Source organism: Callospermophilus lateralis, chromosome 15 (genome assembly GCF_048772815.1).
Source record: "Callospermophilus lateralis isolate mCalLat2 chromosome 15, mCalLat2.hap1, whole genome shotgun sequence".
Lineage (NCBI taxonomy): Eukaryota > Metazoa > Chordata > Mammalia > Rodentia > Sciuridae > Callospermophilus > Callospermophilus lateralis.
In genome coordinates this window covers 88,230,633-88,250,828 of record NC_135319.1, presented here as the reverse complement: position 1 = coordinate 88,250,828, position 20,196 = coordinate 88,230,633, and the positions used below count along the sequence as shown (strand labels likewise).

At 41.1% G+C, this 20,196-nt stretch overlaps 1 protein-coding gene across 1 annotated transcript in view; it reads right to left on the bottom strand.

Moving 5' to 3' along the window:
* Positions 1–16,714, bottom strand: part of Fank1 (fibronectin type III and ankyrin repeat domains 1) — a 72,538-nt gene extending 55,824 nt beyond the window's left edge. The window contains exon 1 of the mRNA XM_077105439.1: positions 16,639–16,714. Coding sequence (XP_076961554.1) covers positions 16,639–16,651 — 13 coding nt within the window. The 5' untranslated portion in view covers positions 16,652–16,714. The remainder of the gene's footprint in view (positions 1–16,638) is intronic.
* Between the last annotated feature and the right edge of the window lie 3,482 nt (positions 16,715–20,196).

Genomic DNA, 20,196 nt, shown 5'->3' with positions numbered 1-20,196 from the left:
ACAAAGACTTCCAAATGACTAGATAAGAAAACCTAAAAGAAGGCAAAACATGTGAAAACAAGTAGGAGAAATAGAAAGCACAAAACAAGGTGACACAAACACATATGCACATACATTTGCACCCATCAGTCATACAACCATACATACAGTGTTCCAGTATGTCAGGATACATAATAAATGCAAATGGACTAAGTAACCCAGTTTAAATTATTAAATGATCTAAATCCAATTACATGTTGTTTATGAGTTATATTTGAAATGTAAGGTTACAGAATTGTTTAAAGTGAAAGATGTGAATATATATATGTGGCGAACTCAGTGCAGAGTCTTACCAAAGTTACCATAGCAATATTAATCAGACATAAAATTGAAAGTACTCCTAAATGGAGGGAAACATTTTGATAATAGTCCAAATCACAAAGACATTTTTTGATGTAATATGCATGCAAATACAGCTTCCAAAAGCAAAGGATGACAAAAATATAAGAAAAATCCACAAATATTTCATTTACATATTTCTCAATAAACAAAGTATAAAGATGATTAAGAAGGATGAATACAGTAACAAAATTCGAAAAAAAAAAAGACTCAATTGGACATAAAAAGAACACAAGATCCCTTAATAACTGCAGATTATACTTCAAGAAAATGTGAAGCAATTTCAAAAATTAACCACATACTTGAGTGTTTAAGCAAGTAAAAAAATTTCAAAGATGTGAAATAATAGATTGCAAATTCTGATTAAAAAAAACACAATAAAGAATGGGAAATGAAATGGTAACTAGAAACACCATGTGTTTAGAAATTGAGAAATATCATCCTAAATAGCCTACAGCTCAAGATAAAATTAGAAAAATTTCACTATAATAATCATCAATTCCTAAAGGGTAATTGCCTAATCTTACACAATTATACCCAAGGACCAAGAAACAAATCACAATGTGCTCTACAGTAGACCTTCTACCTCCAGGAGTGGAATCTAGAATAAATCCTCAAAATGTATAATACCTTCATGGAGAAAATTGTGCAATTTTGAAATATACCAAAGATGATGTAATAAAAGGGGAAGATAAGAGAATCTCATGAATCAGAAGATTCAACATTGTAAAGTTCTCCCCCAAAATGACCTGTGTAATCCCAATAGAAATCCCAACCAGTTTTATGAAACCCAATAATCATTTCTAAACTTATGCAAAATAGCCAAGACCAGGGAAGAGGAAGCAGGGAAGTTGATATGTTTGCTGAATAATGAATAATTAGAAGGTCAGCAAAATAAGTATGTGCCACTAAGCCAGAATTTCTAAAGCCCCACAGAAGAACAATGGGAAGCATCTATAAGCACTGTTTCAAGATAAACACAGATGTTTAAAAAATGTACTAGAAACTGATTTTTAAATAGATCTAGGACCTCTTAAAAAGGAAAGAAAAGAAAAAAGAGGTCGTAATCAAAAGGTCTCACCTAATTTCATGAAGCTTCATCTACTACAGATTCAGGTTCTGGCAAACAATTTGCAAAACCAATCATGGGTGCAACTGAGGCGTCACCGCTGAGACAGCAGGATCTCAGGGCTCTTCCCAGCTCAACAGGCACAGTGGGAGAGCCCAACCTCTGACATATTCTCTATTTATGATCATTGTTTTTTAACAATTTGTCAGCCCTACTCATAAATCACAGAGAAGCAGAAGTAGTTATGTGGCCTTCTGCCAAAAACAACCTTTCCAGAGTATTTGCAGTTATTACTAGGATTATGCCAGGAGACAGAGTAGTACAAGTTTTCTAAACAAGGAAAACATTTCAGCAAAAAAGAAAAAGCTTCCCCAAGTTTCCTACTTAATAAATCTAGTCAACTGTGCTGAGCAACATAAATTCACCTGGACACTGAGGGAACAGCTGGAAGGAAGCATTTAATCCAAAGTCACATCTACCTCACGAAACCAAACTAACCTGTCCTTATAGTTCTGGAAGACCCAATGACCACAGAAGAGAAGATTTAGTCTATATCAGAAGTCCAGCAAAAACAAAAAGCACAATGTACAGCCAAACAATTGCTAACTTCTTAGCATAGTATATCATGTTTCTTCACCGTAGCCTAAAGTTACATTTGTATGCCAATGCCCCTCAGCAAGGGGACAAAATAGACCCAGCAGGTTAAAGCACCCAAAAGGAGAGAGACAGTGCAAAAGGCAGGAGGGAGGTCCCATGCCCAGGTTTTATTCCTATATTATTATACACGGTCTCAGTGTCCTTTGAACTAAGGAACTAATATTGATTATAAGATTAGCAAAATCTATAGTCTACTCATTTAAAAAAAAAATCACAGTAATAAAAATTTCAGAATTTCCAAAATCATTACAGACAGAAACAAGGAATCAGGACTGTACTCTCCCAAGAGAATGAATACAATTTTATCAAAGTAAAATCACCTAGCTTTGGAGTTGGTTAAAAATCAGGTCAGAAACAAAACTCAAACAGAAAATAACCAAATTTGGGGGGAAAAAAGAATCACCTGAAGGTGTCATGATCAGCTAGGTTTACACATCTTTGATCCAATCCAAATTCTTTGTATCCCACAAAAATCCAGTCCTTTCTAAAAGTCACAGTTGGTGTTTGACAATGGAACAGCAGCAACCCCCACTAACTAGCTTGAAGGCTAGCAGGTCCTGACGTCCATGTGGTTTAAAGATGAAAAATCCTCCCCTCTAAAGATGTGCAGATGGGCCATCAGAGATTCACAGAAACATTCTCACCTCCAGGAGGTGTTTCCTAGTGTTTGCATTTGACATTAAATACTTCCCCAGAATAATGATATTCGAAGTTAGCTCCTTACTGAATATTTTCTGTGGCAAAGAGTAGCTGACCTCTAGTTCCTTCAGTGGACTAAAATTTATGTATTTCCCAGATTTCCATTTCATCTATTTCATTCCTATTGATTCACCTTTTAATTATAAGCTGACTGAATCTATCCCAGCAATCTTTAGTTGGTCTCTATATGACTTTAATTCTATTGGTTATTTCATGTAGAAATGGGGTAAAAAGAATACACAATTTTAACATTTTTTTTTAAAGAGAGAGTGAGAGAGGGGAAGGAGAGAGAGAGAGAGAGAGAATTTTTTTTAATATTTATTTTTTTAGTTATCGGCGGATACAACATCTTTTGTTTGTATGTGGTGCTGAGGATCGAACCCGGGCCACACGCATGCCAGGCGAGCGCGCTACCACTTGAGCCACATCCCCAGCCCCAATTTAACATTTTTTTTATAAAGGCCTGTATCAAAGCAGTTGTGACTCTTTGGGCGAACAGCTAGCCTCTCTGAGCCTCAGTTTCCTCATCTGTGAACTAGGGATATTTTCTATGCAAGATTATTTTAAGAATTGATGCCAGGCTCAGTGGTGCATGCCTATAATCCCAGCAGCTTGGGAGGATGAGGAGGGAGGATCAAGAGTTCAAAGCCAACTTCAGCAATTTAATGAGGCCCCCAGCAACTCAGTGAGACCCTGTGTCTAAATAAAATATAAACAAGGGCTGGGAATGTGGCTCAGTGATTAAGTGCCCCTGGGTTCATCCCCAGTACAAAAAAAAAAAAAAAAAAAAGAAAGGAAGAATTGATAAAATGCACATAAAGCACTTAGTAATTAACAGGTGCTGAAATAAGTAGTTCTTAAAAATTTCATCACAGTAAAATATACATAGCATGAGATTTACCATTTTTACCATCTTTGAGTGTACAGTTCAGTGGCATTGAGTGTGTATATATCATTGCACAGCCGTCACTCTATTCAACTCTCAAACTTTTCTGTCATCCCCAACTCAAACTCTGTAAAGTAGTTAAAAATAGCCACTGAATGGTTAAAAAAAAATCCTTTTCTGACAGGAGGGAGATAGCCATACAGACATCATCAGGAACTAAATTCACCAGAGACTGATTTGTCTAGATTCTAACACCGTGTAAGTTTTGAGAAGTACCAGAGCAACCAGTTTTGCTTCTTGACCTGGACTTTCCTGTGGACTTAACAAAGTTTATGACCACCTGATTTGCATCAGTTTCTAGCAGTAGAATTGCCTCAATCTTGTTTATATCCATCCAAGATCTCTAAGCAGCACCGACCCACTCCTCCCTGTAGCTAAAAGCCCAGGACCACTGTTCCTCCACGGATGCTTGTGTGCTCTACCTGACCTGTGCTTTCCAATCTTCAGCTCTATTCTACACCTAAAGAAAACTGGCTTTACTTATATTTTAACCTTATCTATGATTTCTCGGTTTAAATTACCCCATTAGACATGGTCCTGCATTCCTTCTGCCCCAGAACCCCAGGCTACCTCCATGTACTTTCTGCTTCTACCAACTTAGCTAATCTAGGTGCCTCATATTTAGTAGAACTATGTAAGGCAGGAAAAATATGCTTTTCCTCTACCCACCTGAATTCTCAGCTGTGACTCCTCTAACAAAATGCAGATCAACAAGGAAAAAAAGTCAACAATTTAATATAAATTTTGCATGACATAGTCCTCACGAGGAAACGCCACAGGGGCAGTATTGGGAAGACAACCTATTCTTGAAGGTGAAGCAGTGGGGGGATCTTAGCTATTTAGGGAACTTTGTTTTTATTCAAAGCTCAACCATACATGGAAAATATTTATATTCCTTAGTATTTATTTCTTAGAGAGAATTGGGGAGTTCCCTTAATAATGAAAATCTGGTTAAGAAACTTGCTTTGGGGGCTGGGGGGTGTGGCATAGCCGTGGAGCACTTGCCCAGCAAGCCTGAGGCTCTGGGCTCCACCCCAGCACCACCAGGAATGGTGAGAGAGACAGGCTTTGGGCCAGTCTTTCCTTTCCCATATTACTGAGCATTCTCTGTCCTCAAGCATGCAACCCTGCCTACATGTTCAGGTCTTCCAACTACCAATTCAACCAGTTCTATGGTGCCTAATTGGCTACACTAACATGCTAGTGACAATGTGAAGAGGCTGGCCTCCTGGACCTCACAGAGGAGCCGAGGCTAAGGATGGGATAAAGAAATGACCATCTGAAAAGACTACTGGGACAAAAGAAAAAAAATAAGATGCTAAGATGGAGTTTTGGAAAATGAAGAAAGCAATGCAAATTTAGAACGTGAACAGTGTAACCTTATATATGCTGTTGAAACAAGGACTTACAGAGGCTACCTTTGCTAGAAGCAGGACATTTTTCTTAGGCCTGCAGATGCCACATGAGCAACTAAAGGCAGAATAAAGCTTGGCATGTCTGCCTTCATTTTATATTTGTCTTCAGGTTCCTACTCAGCTCATACATGGGCATGCTAATTATTTAAGGAGTGTTCATCTAAAAACTAGTAATACACAGTTTATTAGCCTGAAACTTAACCTATGTTGTCCCGCTACAGATGAAGCAAGCTTTGCAGCCTCCAGTTTCAGACCCCTGGAGTAGTGTTAGCAATCTCCTGTCATTGTCCCACTCCACCAGGAGCAGCAGGAGTTAGGCACATCACTCCACAGGGAGACTGCCGCTAAGCAGGGGCAGTCCTCCCAGGGGAAGTGAATTCCCCCCTTTCAGGATCACAGTCTGATGGATAAACATCCTAGAGAGCAAGTAGGAATTGCCCCTCCCAAGGATAGAGACTTATCTGGGGCCACTTTGCATAACCAGAACTGAGAATGATCAACCAGACCACATTCATCAAGACTGCTAAATTATGCATGCAGTCCTCTCACCCCTGTCCTAATTTTCCCTCTATTTAAACCAAAGCTCATGTCAACGTCCCCAGACAGAGCTGAGATGCTGGGTATCACTCATATCAATTAAAGTCCATTTCCTGCTCTTCACCATTACCTTGCTGATTGGTGTTTGGGGCAAGTGGCCAGGCTGCTTTGTTGGGACCCCTGAAGTCGGGCCTCCAGAAACACTATGTTGAAAAACACTGTCATCCATAAGAAGTTGATTGAGGGTAGGGAACAGTGTTCTACACTGTAATGAGAATTTAGGGAGTTCAGAAGTAATCATTCTAAATGGTGACAGAAAACACCTGAAGAATTTCAATAAGAGGTTTGGGGTTCATGTAGAGAGATCCCCATGATACCCACGGCTCTGGAAAGACAGGTCCATTCCCTACTACCTTCAACGTTCTGTCCTTTTCAGACATCCAGTTGTTCAGCTGATCAGTTGGGATCTACATTTGTCCTCTTACAGGTCTTATCATGGTTTGTCAAACATTTTGTGCAACAAGCCCAGTGATCATAAGCCAAGCCCGTGGTGGGCACCAGAACGCTTTATTTCCTTCAGTCTTCACAGGAACCTTGTAAGGTAGGTCTCAGCAGGCTCAGCACTGCTATGACGTGCTACAAATCCCACAGCAGGTACATAGCAACCCAGACCAGACAGATTCCCTGCCCCTCCTAGCTACCTTTCCCAACTGTCATTCGCATTGCCACAATTTTGTACATTATTCCATTTCTATCTAAAATTAACTCAAAGTAAACAGATGCCAGTTGGAAAGAGTGGTGGCAATGACTATTATCAGAGGAGAAAGTGTTAGTAGAAACAGCTGTGGTGAGCCAGCCTGACTCATGCTGAAGGTAATCAAGTTACCATCTGACAGCCAATTTGGGAACAAAGCTCATGGAGCACCAAGCCCTAGGACAGTTGTCAGTTTCACAAACATCCCTTCCTTTGGCAGACCACCAAAAGACAGAGTTTAGGTGTCACGCAAGAGCAACAATCAAAATGTGGGCGCATACTCAGAAAAGGATGAAGAGTCATCAATGTAACTTTAGAATCATCTGTTAAGTGTCTGTGTCAATATGCATCAATTCAGAATAGCAAGAAGTCACATGATTCTCTTAAAAGGCCTCATCTGTTCACATTCTTTTCAGGAAACAAAAATTAAAATAATTGTGCATGTTGTCAATAGATTTTTGTCTTGTTTTGCATTTCCATGATACATAATTCATGAAGTATTATGGTTTCTTGAAGTTTCTTAAAATTCCAACCATGTACTCTAAGTTGGTTCATATTGAAGTTAACCACCATATATTAGATAGATTAAAACATTTTAATCAAGGGCTTAAGATTTATGATTAGTACTTTTACCCTACCAATTTAAATTTCAAAGAATTCAGGTTACAAAAAGTAATTAATTCAAGTTGCCAATACATTAGAAACAAGAAATGCAGGTACTATTGATCCCTAAGAGAGGAGGAATACAGGGGGTTCACTGTTCATTGAAAGATATTTGAGTTTGTGGTACAGGTGTTAGTCCTTCAATATGGTAGGACAAACAGGTTCTATCTCATGTGTAAATAATTGATAAGGAGCAGCTACCTCCAGGTACTGAGGTTCTGTGAGCCTTAGAGAAGGAAGATCCGCAATAGTTACCACTGGCACAGAATGCACACGCCATGTGCTCATGGCTTCCACCTTATATCAATGAGTTAACATCCACAATGATCAGGACGTTGCCAAGCAACAGATTCCTTGGTTTTCATTAATCAATAATTGTGATTAAGACATTTTAGTACAAAACATTTTCTTCTCATAAACAGGACTTCATAGAAATATAGTCAGGGAAAAGCGAGGCCTGGTGGTACTTGCCTATAATCCAATGACTCAACGGACAGGTAGGAGGATCTTAGGCTACCCTAAGGGACTTAGTGAGACCCTGTCTCAAAATAAAAAGACAGGGGGGTAGCTTGGTGTTTTACCCCTGGGTTCAATCCCCAGTACAAAAAAAAAGAGGGGTGGGGAGAAAGAATAGACAAGAAAAAAAGAAATACAGATGAATAGAATGTGTTCTACCACCATACATTACTCATTCTTTCCTTTTCTCAGTCTAGGTAGAGAACCTATTCTGTGTAAGGTGGTAGAATCGGGAAGGTAAATGGTGAGAATAGAATAGAAGACCAAGTTCTAACACTGAAGGAGATTTTAAACATGTCACATGAAGAACATTTGGTAATTAGGTTGTTGAAAGAAACTGGTATTTTTCATTAGTGAAAGAATAAAATACATAAGATTGGTAACATGCTGTGTGGAGGAGTCTGGAGAAAAAGGAACTCATGTACATCATTGCTGAAAGTGTAAACTGGTACATCCCCTGTGGGGGGGTTGCTGTAGTTTGGATGTTTAATGTCCCCTAGAGGTCCATCTGTTAAAGACATGGTCCCCAGGGTGGCACCTGCAAACCTGCACTGGTAAACGTTCAATTTAGTGAGACAGAGTCTCAATTTGCAATGCTCCTGTCTCAGCCTCCTGAATACCTGGGATTACAGGCATGCACCACTGTGCCCAGCTAGATCTTTATTCTTTAGATATACTTTTACCCCATGTAAAGTGTCAGACACAGAAAGTTCTTCACTGCAATTTTCTTTGTAAAATTGTGCTAGTATTCTGTTGCTGCTGTAGCAAATTACTACAAACAGTTACTTAAAACACTACAAACTTTTTTCTTACAGTTCAGGGGATCAGAAGTCCAAAATGGGTCTTGTAGAGCTAAAATCAATGCTAATTCCTTCTGCAGGCAGTAGAGGACAGTCCATTTCTGTGTTTTTCCAGCTTCTAGAGGCTTCCCACAGTTCTTGGCTCCTGACCTTGCTTCACCAACCTCTGCATCCATCTTCACAGCACCTTTCTGGCTCCGGCCCTCTGCCTCCCTCTTAGAAGGATGCATGTGATGGATTACACCTGGCCCGCCTGGATAATAATGGGCCCATCTGACACTCCTAGGGTGATAGTTTTTGTTATTAGTGCTGCTATCAGGATGGAACCCAGGCCTTGTGCATGAGCACTGAAGCACCAAGCTGTGTCCCACTCTTGTAGTTTAAAATTTTGAGATTGGTGGGTCTAAGTTGCCTGGTCTGGTCTTGAACTTGCAATCCTCCCCTCAGCCACCCAAGTAGCTGGGGTTACAGGTGTGCACCACTGCACCTGGTGGATGTGGGCATCTTTCACCCAGCTTCACAATGAGAACAACATGAATCTCCATCAGCTGTGGGCTGGTTAAATACATTATGATAAATTCATGCAACAAAATAGTTATTTTTAAAAAATGAGAAAACTCATTATGTACTAAATAGCAAGTGCTCCAAAACATAACATTAGGTGAAAACAGCAAAGTTCAAGGCAGATAAAAGAATGCAGTACACATAACTTGCTTGTACATATCATGTTTGATCTATCTCAGAAATGGTAAACAAACTAATAATGGCTGTAGCCTGAGGACAGGAACTGGGCAGCAGTATTGTGACATGGCTTCTCACTATACACTCCTGCAAAATTTTTGACTTTTAAAACTTGTAACTGTATAATGAAACCCAGGAAGAGTAACATGAAAACATAGATCAAAAATGGGAAAGACCAGTGTAGGCGGGAACCAGAAAGGCCAGGTTCCATGGTAAAAGATGATATCACAAGATGGGATCAGATTTCAATGCTGCAGAACCAAGTGCCCCAAAACTTAGTGGCTTCAAACAGCCAACCTTTATTATCTCTTAGATTTTGTGAAACAGATAACCAAATAGAAATATGAATAAAAGACTTGAACGGGTGCATGATGAAAGTAGCCTATGCAAATATATGGAAAAGTATGTAATATTATTAGTCATTGAGAAAAAAGTTTAAACCATGGCAAGATACTTCTGTGTATGTTTTAAACGAGCTGAACTAAGAAAGAGCAAAACCCAAGCATTGACAAGAGTGTAGAGCAACTAAACTCTAAACTCTCATGCAGTTCTGGCAGGGCAACTTTGCAACACTGGTAACATCTACTGAAGCTGAACATGACTCAGGAGCAGCATGTTCCACTCCTAGGGGTACACCACAGAAGGACATGTGGATGTGCATGAGAATACACAGAGGCATTATCTGTAATAGCCCAAACTGGAAAACAACCCAAACATCTATCCTCTAAAAGACAGATAAATAAATTGTGAGATATGCTTACATATGACACTGTATAATAATGAAAGAGGCAAACCCTCTGTTCTGTGTGGCAGCCTGCTGAATCTCACAGGTAAAAGTGCAATTGGAGTCTAAGTGGAGGCCTGACTTCAGGGGCCCAACAGACCAGTTCTGGCCACTCCCCTCAAACACCAAACAGAAAATCAGGAAAAGAACTTTAATTAATATGGCACGCTGGGAAGGCAGAGTTAGATCCAGCATCTCAGTTCTGTTTGGAGGCACTGACATGAGCTTTAGTTATTCTGTGTTGCTGTTGTTTTGTTTACAACTTTGTTATTTATGTGTTGTGCTGAGGATCAAACCCAGTACCTCACACGTGCTAGGCAATCGCTCCACCACTGAGCTACAGCCCCAGCCTGAGCTTTAGTTTTAAATAGAGGAGGAATTGGGGCAGGTGTGAGAGGTCTGCATAGTTAACCGTCTTGTTGAGCTATGGTCTGCTTGATCATTATCTTAGCTCTGGTTCTGCAAGGTGTCTCTGAAGAAGTCTTTATCACTTAGGGGCCAATTTCCATTTGTTGCTTAGGGTGTTAATCCATCAGATCTGGGATCCTGAGGGAGGAATTCATGAGATGATCACTCCTTCTTAGGGAGGCAGTCTCCTTGTGGGGAAAGTATCCACTGAGTAGGGTAATGACTTCTAGGTATAACCCAAGGGGACTGAAACAGAATATGGCAAATCCTGCCTCAGTCTTCAAGGAGGATGAGGTCAGTTCGGTAAATTTAGGGCTAATAAACCTTGTATTACTAGTGTTTAGATAAATTCTTTGGTATGACTTCCTTAAATGATCAACCTGCCTCCATGCAGAGCTTAACAGTTCACAAAGTTAAGGAGACAGACACAAAATGAAGCAGAGATGCCAACCTTTATCCTTCTTTCAGATACTTGCATCTGCAGGCCAAAGACTCTGTACTTTAGCAAAAGCAGCTTCTCTAAGCCCATCATAAAATGTAAAGCAAAAGGTGTTAAAGGAAAAAAAAAATCTACACTATACCACTCTGTTCAAATAAAGTTCAAAAGAGGTAAAATTAATCCACCATAATAGAAATCCCAATAGCAGTTACTGGAAAAGTACAGGAAGATAATTTCTGGGGTACAAGAAATTTTCTGTATTTTATCTGGGTGATGATGACATGATATGTTCAATTTGCAAATATGCATCAAACTGCATACTTAAAATGTTCTACTATATCCATAACTTCAATTAAAAAGCAAGTATTGATTGCCTAGGGAGGAATATTACACTCAGTAAGTATTGAGTATATTACTCAACCTGGGCTCCATTACTCAACTAGAGAACTAAAGTACTTGTACAAGTCTTTAGGCCGTGTAGCTAATTGTCTTGGGTAAACAAGATTTGCAGATCATTTTAAAAATTAAAATTCTGTGACTGATTTTCCCATTCCTTCTTTCACTTGTAATAATGTGAATAAGGGATTCACTAGTATCTGAAGGGTGAAGATCTAATCCCTCAAGGAAATTTCTCACCAGAGAGCTGAGCATGTTAGAATAACAAAAGAACCAATAAAAAAGCAGACACAATACTGAGGGAAATTCACTTGTATTTAGGAAAGGAGGTTAAACAAAGTTACTAAGAGATGGTACTATCTGGGAGATAGACAGACAGTGAGTGCATTCCAGGCAGAGGCTAGGAGACAAAAGAGGAAAATGAGATGCCCAGGAAGGGTCCCTGATGACCTGGAAGGAGAAGGGGACACAGCTAGAAGAACTGGCTCCTGTGTCTTAAAAAGGGTGTGCTTTCTATAAAAGAAGACCTGAGACATCCCCAGCATCCCCGGGATAAACATCTCCAGCTCTGCCCCTTTGAACACTCAAGCACACAACATATGTATGAGCTGTTTACACCACCTTCTGAATTTAATGAGTCATCCAGGTCATTCTTGGATGACGCTGGTGACCACAAGCCCCTCCTTGAATCTGGTTGGCTGGTTCAGATCAGACAAGTCCTAACAGTGCTTTCCTTTGCCTGTCAAGATCAAGTACAGCAAGTCAGCAGGAAGAGGTACGGAGAGAATGTCGGGGGAAGCCAAGCTTCTGGGGACACAGCTTTAACCACCGAATCATTTTGTCCCTTCCTGGGGTGTTCACTGAGCATCAGAGGTCAGGACTGCATCAGCTTTTAGTATTTTGATGGGAATTTTAAAATAGAACTGTTTAAAAGGTGATGCTTTCAAATTGCTTTAAAAAAAAAAGTCCTAAACTTGACTTACAAAAATATTTCTTAATGATGAGATGTGAGTTATAATCTAACTGATAAAGTTAATATTCTTTAGGGACCAGTTGATAAAAAAAAAATTGTTACACAGATTTGTTAAATGGTTCCTGGGTGAGGTAAGAAGTTACTTTAAAATTCTGACTAGTCTCCCAGATAATTAATAAGAAAGTACTCAATGGTACTACAAAGATTTTGTTAGGTCTTATGACCTAATAGCCATTTAGTTAAAAAAAAAAATTAGACTACTTCACCTATTTCCTTAATCTCATGGATAAAATAAGACTCTTAAAACATCTCATTTAGATAAGAAAATGAAACACATATTTAAAGTAGACCTGACATTTATAAGCATCTGATTTAAATTAATTTTGCCCAAACATACTCCATAAGAGGCACTTCAAATTGGCACCACCATATCTGCTACAGGGTGGAAGGGCTTTCTGCTTTTTAAAAAGCACAATATGATATTGTTAAGCAAATAAAATTAGGCATCCAGCTGTTAACAGCAATGCTATTTGTTCAATCAATGTTTGATTAGGGCACACTGCCTTTAGGCAGAAGGAACAGAATGACAAGACTGTCCCTGACCTTTTCCATCACTCCACAGTCTGGTAGAGGAAGTAGATTTAAAAAAAAAAATATAACAAAATAATTACAAATTGTAATTACTGCTCTGAAGGGAAAAGCACAAACTGGAAGTAGTGGACACGCCTGTCGTCTCAGTCACTCTGGAAGATTCAGTAGGAGGATCATAAATTCAAGGTCAATATGGGAAACTTAGTGAGACTTTCCTAAAAATAAAGAAAAAAACAGAGTAGGGATATAGCTCAGTGAGACAGCACCCCTGGATTCAATCCCCAGGAGAGAGAGACAAGGAAGAGGTGTGTGGAGAGAGAGAAATAACATAAGGGACAGGGCACTAACTACTTTAGGGAGTCAGGAGAGGACTCCATAAGGAAGTGGCATTTAAACACAGCCTGAAGGACATGAGGAGTCATACCCACTACAGAAGGAGGGAGTAACATTGCTGGCAGAGGTAAAGTCCTGAAAGGAGTTTGGTCTGCTTCAGTGATTATAAAGAGGATGATATCTCTAGGATCCAAAATGTACTAAGTTTGAAGAGGGGACTATGTCAAGATAAGAATTTGAGAGGGTTTTTGGGCAAAGGAGTGAGGGACACAGTCTGATATATATCTTGGAAAAGTGACTCTGGCTTCCAGATGGAGCACCAGTGAGAGCAGGGGAGAGGAAATGCAGAAATCAGAAAGCCTATGATCTTGTTTAAGTGAGATAGTGACTTGGAGGTTCCAGTGGGAAGGACAGAAAGGAGCACATTCAGGGGACTCTTAGAAGGTGAAAAAACAGACACGGAGGTGGAAAGAGTGTGGGTGTGAGGGATGGTGAGTGAACCCAAGGAGGAGGAGGATTCAGATTTCAGGCTGGTGTAGCTGAGAAATTGGGGAAGACCAGTGGAGAAACACATTTAGAGAAAGAAGTCCATTCGTTTAAGTGTATGCACCAGTCCCCTAGTGACTAGAATAATCTAGATCTCCATTTAGCATTTCTTTTAAAAGATTGATATGTAGCAGAAAACTACTACCTAAATCAGGCCCAGGTGCACATGTGTGTATATCTGTGTGTATAAAAATATATATTAAGAAATATTTATATATAAAGGATATATATTATATGCATATAGAGTTAATCTGACATAATCAACCAAATTTGTAATTGACCTGGACGGTTTGGGGATCAGGAGCTAAGAGGTCTTATCTCAATGATATAGTTTTTACCAGATTGTGGTTTTTCAGGTTTGTCTGTTTATTTACTTTGTATTTATATTTGGTGTAAACCTTGGTATTGTCACTCACTATGAAATCAGAGAAGAGATAGTACTGTTGGAAAAAAAAGTGCCTTTTCCATGTTATTTTATGCATGGGTTATCTTTCCAATAGTGCAATTAGTTTAGGAAAAGAACAATTAAAGATGGAACAGTGAAAACCAAGTGCACAGTCCAAGGTTACAAACTATTTGATTCGCCCTTTCCCTGAGGAATCATTTCTAGGCTCATTGACCAGTCATTATTCTGTAGAACAGTGGCAGCCCTGTATTCCTTTGCTTATTCCCACAGCAAAATTTGGCTCTGGGGTTCGAAGAGTTTATGTTTATTGGATTTTAATGACTTAGTTAACAAAAGTCATTCCTAAAAGTAATGGAAAATCAAGGGTGTGGAAACAGAATGGATGTGACTGGCTTCAGGGTTATCTCTAGCATTTCCTTGGTGTCTTTAAGTGATTCATCCTTAAAAGCAATTAAGAAGGATCTTTCCTCTTCATCAATTTACTAATGGTACATTCAACTACTATTGTAAAATGTTATTTGAAACCCTCAATAACTAAAGGTTCTATGTAAATGCCAACCTTAAAATATGTTCCATAAGGCAAGTATAATAATGTAACAACAGTACAATTATAGTATAATTGTAATCATGTTCACAGTGCTTCCATTATGTTTGACAGAATGAAATAACTTCAGTCTCAGGTAGAATCTACTTGGATATAAACAGTGAAGTTAAAAGGGACATTAGAGATAATTTAATATTGTCCTTTTAAATAATTTACTGTGAATGACTTAGTAAATATTTACCCCAAATGGTGTTTATTATACTGTGAAAGAATTTCCTAAGGTAAGTGGTGGTTATTTGAATTATTTGAAATTAAATTAATTAGCATTAAAAATATGTGAAAAGGAATAAATCTAGCCATTTCCTAGGCATAAATTACCTAACAAGGGCTGGAAATGTAGCTCAGTGGTAAAGGACCCCTGGGTTCAATCCCCAGTACCAAAATAAATAAATATATTCCACCTAAAAATTCCATGAAATGAGATAATACTGTGTACTGCACATCTGAATTAAATTTCTCATATAATTTTACAAAGCCTTCCTGATCTGCATCCTGCTCACTTTTCCAGCATCACCACTCCCTCCTCATTTTCTCTTCTCTCAACCAACACTCCTCCACCTTTCCCACCCCCAGGCACCCCCAAAGCTGCAGCTCTACTAATCTCCCTACTCTTAAATTTCCAAGCCCTGCTACTCTCTCAGATGTCAGGGTATCTCTATGCACAAGGGATTTCCTCTGTCTGGACTCCCTTTCCCTCATTCTGCAAGCCTGGTTTTGCTTCCTACAGGGAGCCTTCTGTTCATCTTAGATCCCAGTAGTTCTTGTGCAAGTCTCTGCTTAGTTTTCCTGTGATGATCATTCAATCCCCAATCCTAAAATAGAGCTGTATCCTATTAGGAACTATGCATGAATGAATGGATAAAGACAGTGAGCACTGGAGATTTTGAGATTTATAGTTTGCACGTTTAAACAATAACATAAACCTGAAGAAATAAGGCTGCTCTTTTTTAAGTTAATTTCATTTCAAATTATTTTCTTCTCCAAGAAGAGAAGATACATAGTCTAGCATCTGTTTTGACAGAGAAAAATGTTAGCATTGCTTATGCTTAACTTCCTTCAGTAGGTTAGATACAATGTAGAATTCAAAAAGTTACAAATGTAATATTGTATAAAAATCCTATCAACTCTAGCAGCCATAACTCCCAACTTGTAAGCTTTCTCCTTAGCAAATGAGTTAAAAGAAAGGAAAAGGTTTTTAAAACTTTCTTATTGGAAATAAACGACCCTTTAAAAATATCAGCATAGCCCCCAAAGAATTTTAGATTTGGTCTGAATACTTAATTTCTGTAACTGTTCAAGAAGACTTGGTTTTGAGAGTCAAACTGCATTTTTGTATAAAGGTTTAAGATCTTTCTGATCTCCATTTAAAACACTGTCAATTTTCTAAGAACAAAAGGGGCAATAAAATGGCTGGGCCAGGACAAGGAAAGACCTGCACAGGACAAAGTCCCTGAAAGGTTTCAGGGGATGGGGGGCAATAAAGCAATAGTTCTGTTAGATCTGACAACTGCAAACTGTACACATTTGGCCATACATCAAATATTGTGGGGAAACAGAACGAGAAAATAAATAAATAAATAAATAATAGGAAGGAAGGAAGGAAGGAAGGAAGGAAGGAAGATAGGGAGGCACAAAAATTTGCGAGTCTTATCTCGTAAACTTGTAACAAAACACCAGTGTGCTTGGGGACCGCTCGGTCCCTCTCCTTCCAGGGCAGACGCGGGTGGCGATCGCGGCTCCGTGGTGAACTCGCTGCCCAGCCCCGCACGCCGGGCAGCTGGTCTTAGGGAAGGAGGACGGGCTTCCTAACCATCCGCTGAACTGGTGACTGGGGCAGGGGGGGACCACCGCGCGAGGCCTGCGGGCTTCACAAGGGCGCTCTCCCGAGCTCGGGCCGGCGCCGCGGCCCCGCCGACTCAGCCCTCGCCCCGCAGCGCAGGCGCCGGCCACCCCGCGCCCCACCCGCCGCCCCGGCGCCCTTACTCTGGGGCTCCATGCTCAGCTGCTCTCGGGCCCCACGGGCGGAGCCCCGGCGCCACCGCCCTCCTAACGCCTCTCCTCCGCGGCCGGCGTCGCGCGGGTTGCCGTGACAACCCGGGGCTGGGGCGGGGCCAGAAGGACGGCGAGAGGGAGGGACCAAAAGCCGCGAGGGAACGCTGGCGAGCGCGCGTCGCCGGGGGCACCGAGCGAAGTGGCGGCCGGGTCGCTGGTGGACGTCGCAGACCCTGAGGCCTGGTCGCGTGGCTGCGTCTCCCGGCGGCGCACGCGCCTGCCCGTCGCAGTCCCAGGCCAGGCGTCGGCCACGATCGCCCGAGCACCGGGCGACCGGCCTCCCGCGGGAAGGCGCCGGCGGCCCGGCTCCTGGATCGGCGGCCGCTGCAGGTAAAGGCGCGGCGCGCGGCGGGAGGGGCGGGCCGAGCCGCGGCGGCGGCGCACCTGTTGCCCGTCCGCGCCCGCCGTTGGCCGGCGCCCCGCCGAGCCCCGCAACGCCCCGCGGGCCCTGCTGGCGGGGCGGCCGGGGCGCGGCCCTGGCGGGCGGCGGGGCGGCGCGTGCACGCCCGGGATCGGCGCGCGGCCTGCCGTGTCATCCGCCCCGCGCCGGCGGCGGGCCCCGACCTGGCGCGGCGCGGCCCGGGACGCGCTCGTCCCGCCCCCGAGGTGCTGAATCAGCCCACAGGTGGCGCCGCAGCCGCACCCCGCACCCCGCACCGTCGGCGCCCGCGGCGCGGCGCTGGGAGGCGGCCCGGGTGTCGCGGTGGGGAAGCTGGGAGCGTCGCGGGGTAGGGAAGCCGGCCGGGAGGGGAAGGCGAGCTGCAGGACTGATGCCCAACTCGGCCTGGGGGGGACTGGAGGGGACGGCCGCTCCCCCCGTTCTCACCGCCGCGGCAGACAGTGTTTGAGGGAAATGGGCTTCGGGGGTCATGACAGTGATGATTCATCTTTGCCACTAGAGAGATGTCCCCTCCATGGTGACAGGGTCACCAAGAAGAATCACTTTCCACTTAAATGGGGAATCATGCAAAGGTTAATTGAAGCTGGGAAACAATGGGCGTTTATTATATTTTGCTAAATTAGGCTTTCCCCCCTCAAACTATACGGGACTTTTTCCAGATTAATTGTCCAAACAAAAAGGTTTATGTATGTTTACAAGCAGCGTGATTTATTCAGAACTCATAATCCGTAATCTAAAGTACGTGTAAGCAATAACTTCAGGTTGAATATCTCATGTCTCTCTTAACTACTTGCTCCTGACATTTAAAGAATGGGGGGAGGAGTTTGGTTTTAGACAGTATCTATGATTAGTTGTACTTCTGTATGATGTTCCTCAAAGTCTAGTTTTCATAAGCAAAATCACCCAAGTGACCTTCTCACCCAAGATACAAACACAGTGATGCTCATCAGTAATATAACAAAGTGTCAAGATTATTGACATTATTGACTGAAAAAAAAAAAAAAGTAAGGTTAAATCTTCCTAAACAGTAAAGACTAGGCAGTTGTATTTTTTAAAAGAGAAATAAGAAACAGCATTGCAGATCTCCCTGCTAAGGCAACAAGGACTCTATTTGGTAGTTATACTTGGATTTCAAGGTTGGAAAATGGGGATATGTGCTAGTAATGTATTTTTTGTAGTGGTTTACAAGAATTATTTTTTATTTCTTGAAGTTGAATTGGAAGAAGTCTTATTCATCAAATGAAGACAACTGTGAAAAGCAACATTTGATTTTAGGGCTTGGTGCACTTAGGAAAGAAAAGGCTGGTTAGAAGGTAGAAGGGGAAAGGAAGAGGCACTGAAATGTCCACGGCATGGACAATTTTCAGAATCAGTCTTTCATTCCAGCATCTTGTACAGTGTTTGTTAATGAATAAGAGCTTCAGAGAAACAGCTTCCCATATAGAGATAAGGAAAAACAATGAAGTCCTATGGGGGGTTGTTTGTGTGAGTTTCCAAGCTCATCTCTGCATAAAATAGTTACATTGCTATTCACTTCTCTGATGCTTAACTAAATGTAGCAAACTGAAGAATGTTATCAAGGAAAAACAAGGTAGCAATAAAGAAACAGTGGGAGCTTTTCTTTTTCTTACCTCTTGGTCATATCAGAACTAACAAATAACTGGTGGGAAGTTAACCTAATCTAATGTAAATAGAATGACAAAAATTATAGCAAAGGAATGTGTTAGTTCTGTCTTTAGCATAAACTGAGGGAAGTTTTTCTTTGCTCTTCTGTTGGTGTTGAGAGTTTTGTTTGGTTTTGTTTTTCGTTTTTTTTTTTTTTTTTTTTTTTTTTTACCAGAGTGAGGATATTCTTTCTTCTCTCTGTTTTACTTTCTGAAACTCATAAGGAGTTCAGTCAAAGATGGAATACCGTGAAATTTTCACTTAGGGCACGTTTTCTCCTTGTTCCACAAACCTGTCTTGGACTGTACTCAAATTGTTGTACTCACAGAAATGCCCATCTTCTTCACCCTTTTCTACTCATCATATAATCCTGTTGCAGGAATATGTTGTCCTCCCACAACACCCAGAGTCATCCAGAGTACGGCCAATGCCGACTAAATGCACTTCTCTTCCTCACTGGGATGCTACATAATTTAGCACTTAGTTCTGTATTATATTATACTGTCTTGTAGATTTTTCTCTTGTTTGGTGTTTATGAATCTTGTGCCTCTGATTAGATTAAGCCTGTTTGGAGCAAGACTTCTATATTCCTTTTAACACATAGTGGGCTTTACTGGATACCTGATAATTTGAGTAGGATAGTAATAGGACAAGTCTTTAGTCAAGAATGATCACTAATTTCTAGCTATGTTACCTTGGGAAAGGCAGGAACTTTTATTTGATCATCAATAACATAAAGTGGTTGTCTAACAGTCTAGCTGTAAAGAATCAAGATAAATATGATTATAGATGTGAATGATAGTGTTTGTATATTGTAAAGAACTTTTCTTATGTGAAAGATCATTACTGATTCAGACACAGAACAAGCATATATTGAGCATTCACAGTGTATAGGTATTCCTCACTCCTGGGCTTGCTTTTTATAAAGGGTGAATAGGACATGCCCAAGTGGATTTTCTATGAGGGACAGGAGGGCTTCTGAGGCAGAGGAATAACTTGGGCAAGAGTAGGAGGAAAAGAGAGTAGCCGTTGGCAGCAGGTCACTGTGGCTGAATCAGAGTGTTCTTCGTGTACATTAGAACAGAGTGGGAGGAAGTGAAGCTGGAGAGGCAAATAGACCAAAAAGAATATAAGGACTGTGGGCTTTTTTTCCTAAAGGTCAAGAGGATTTGGGTTGGTGATATGATCAGTTTGCATTTGAAAAGGATTATAGTTGGTGAAGAACCAAAATTAGAGACGGGAAAAAAATTGGGAGATTTTTTTGAGTAATTTAGTGAGGAGGTGATAAGAATTGAGATTGAGGTGGTGGGAATGGGGGAGTCTGTGAGGGCCAGATTTGGCAGGTTTTGGTGATAGAGGGGCTGAAAACAGAGCGGCCAGGATGATGCCTAGTGTTTGATTTGGTGGGTTCTTCTATTTATTGA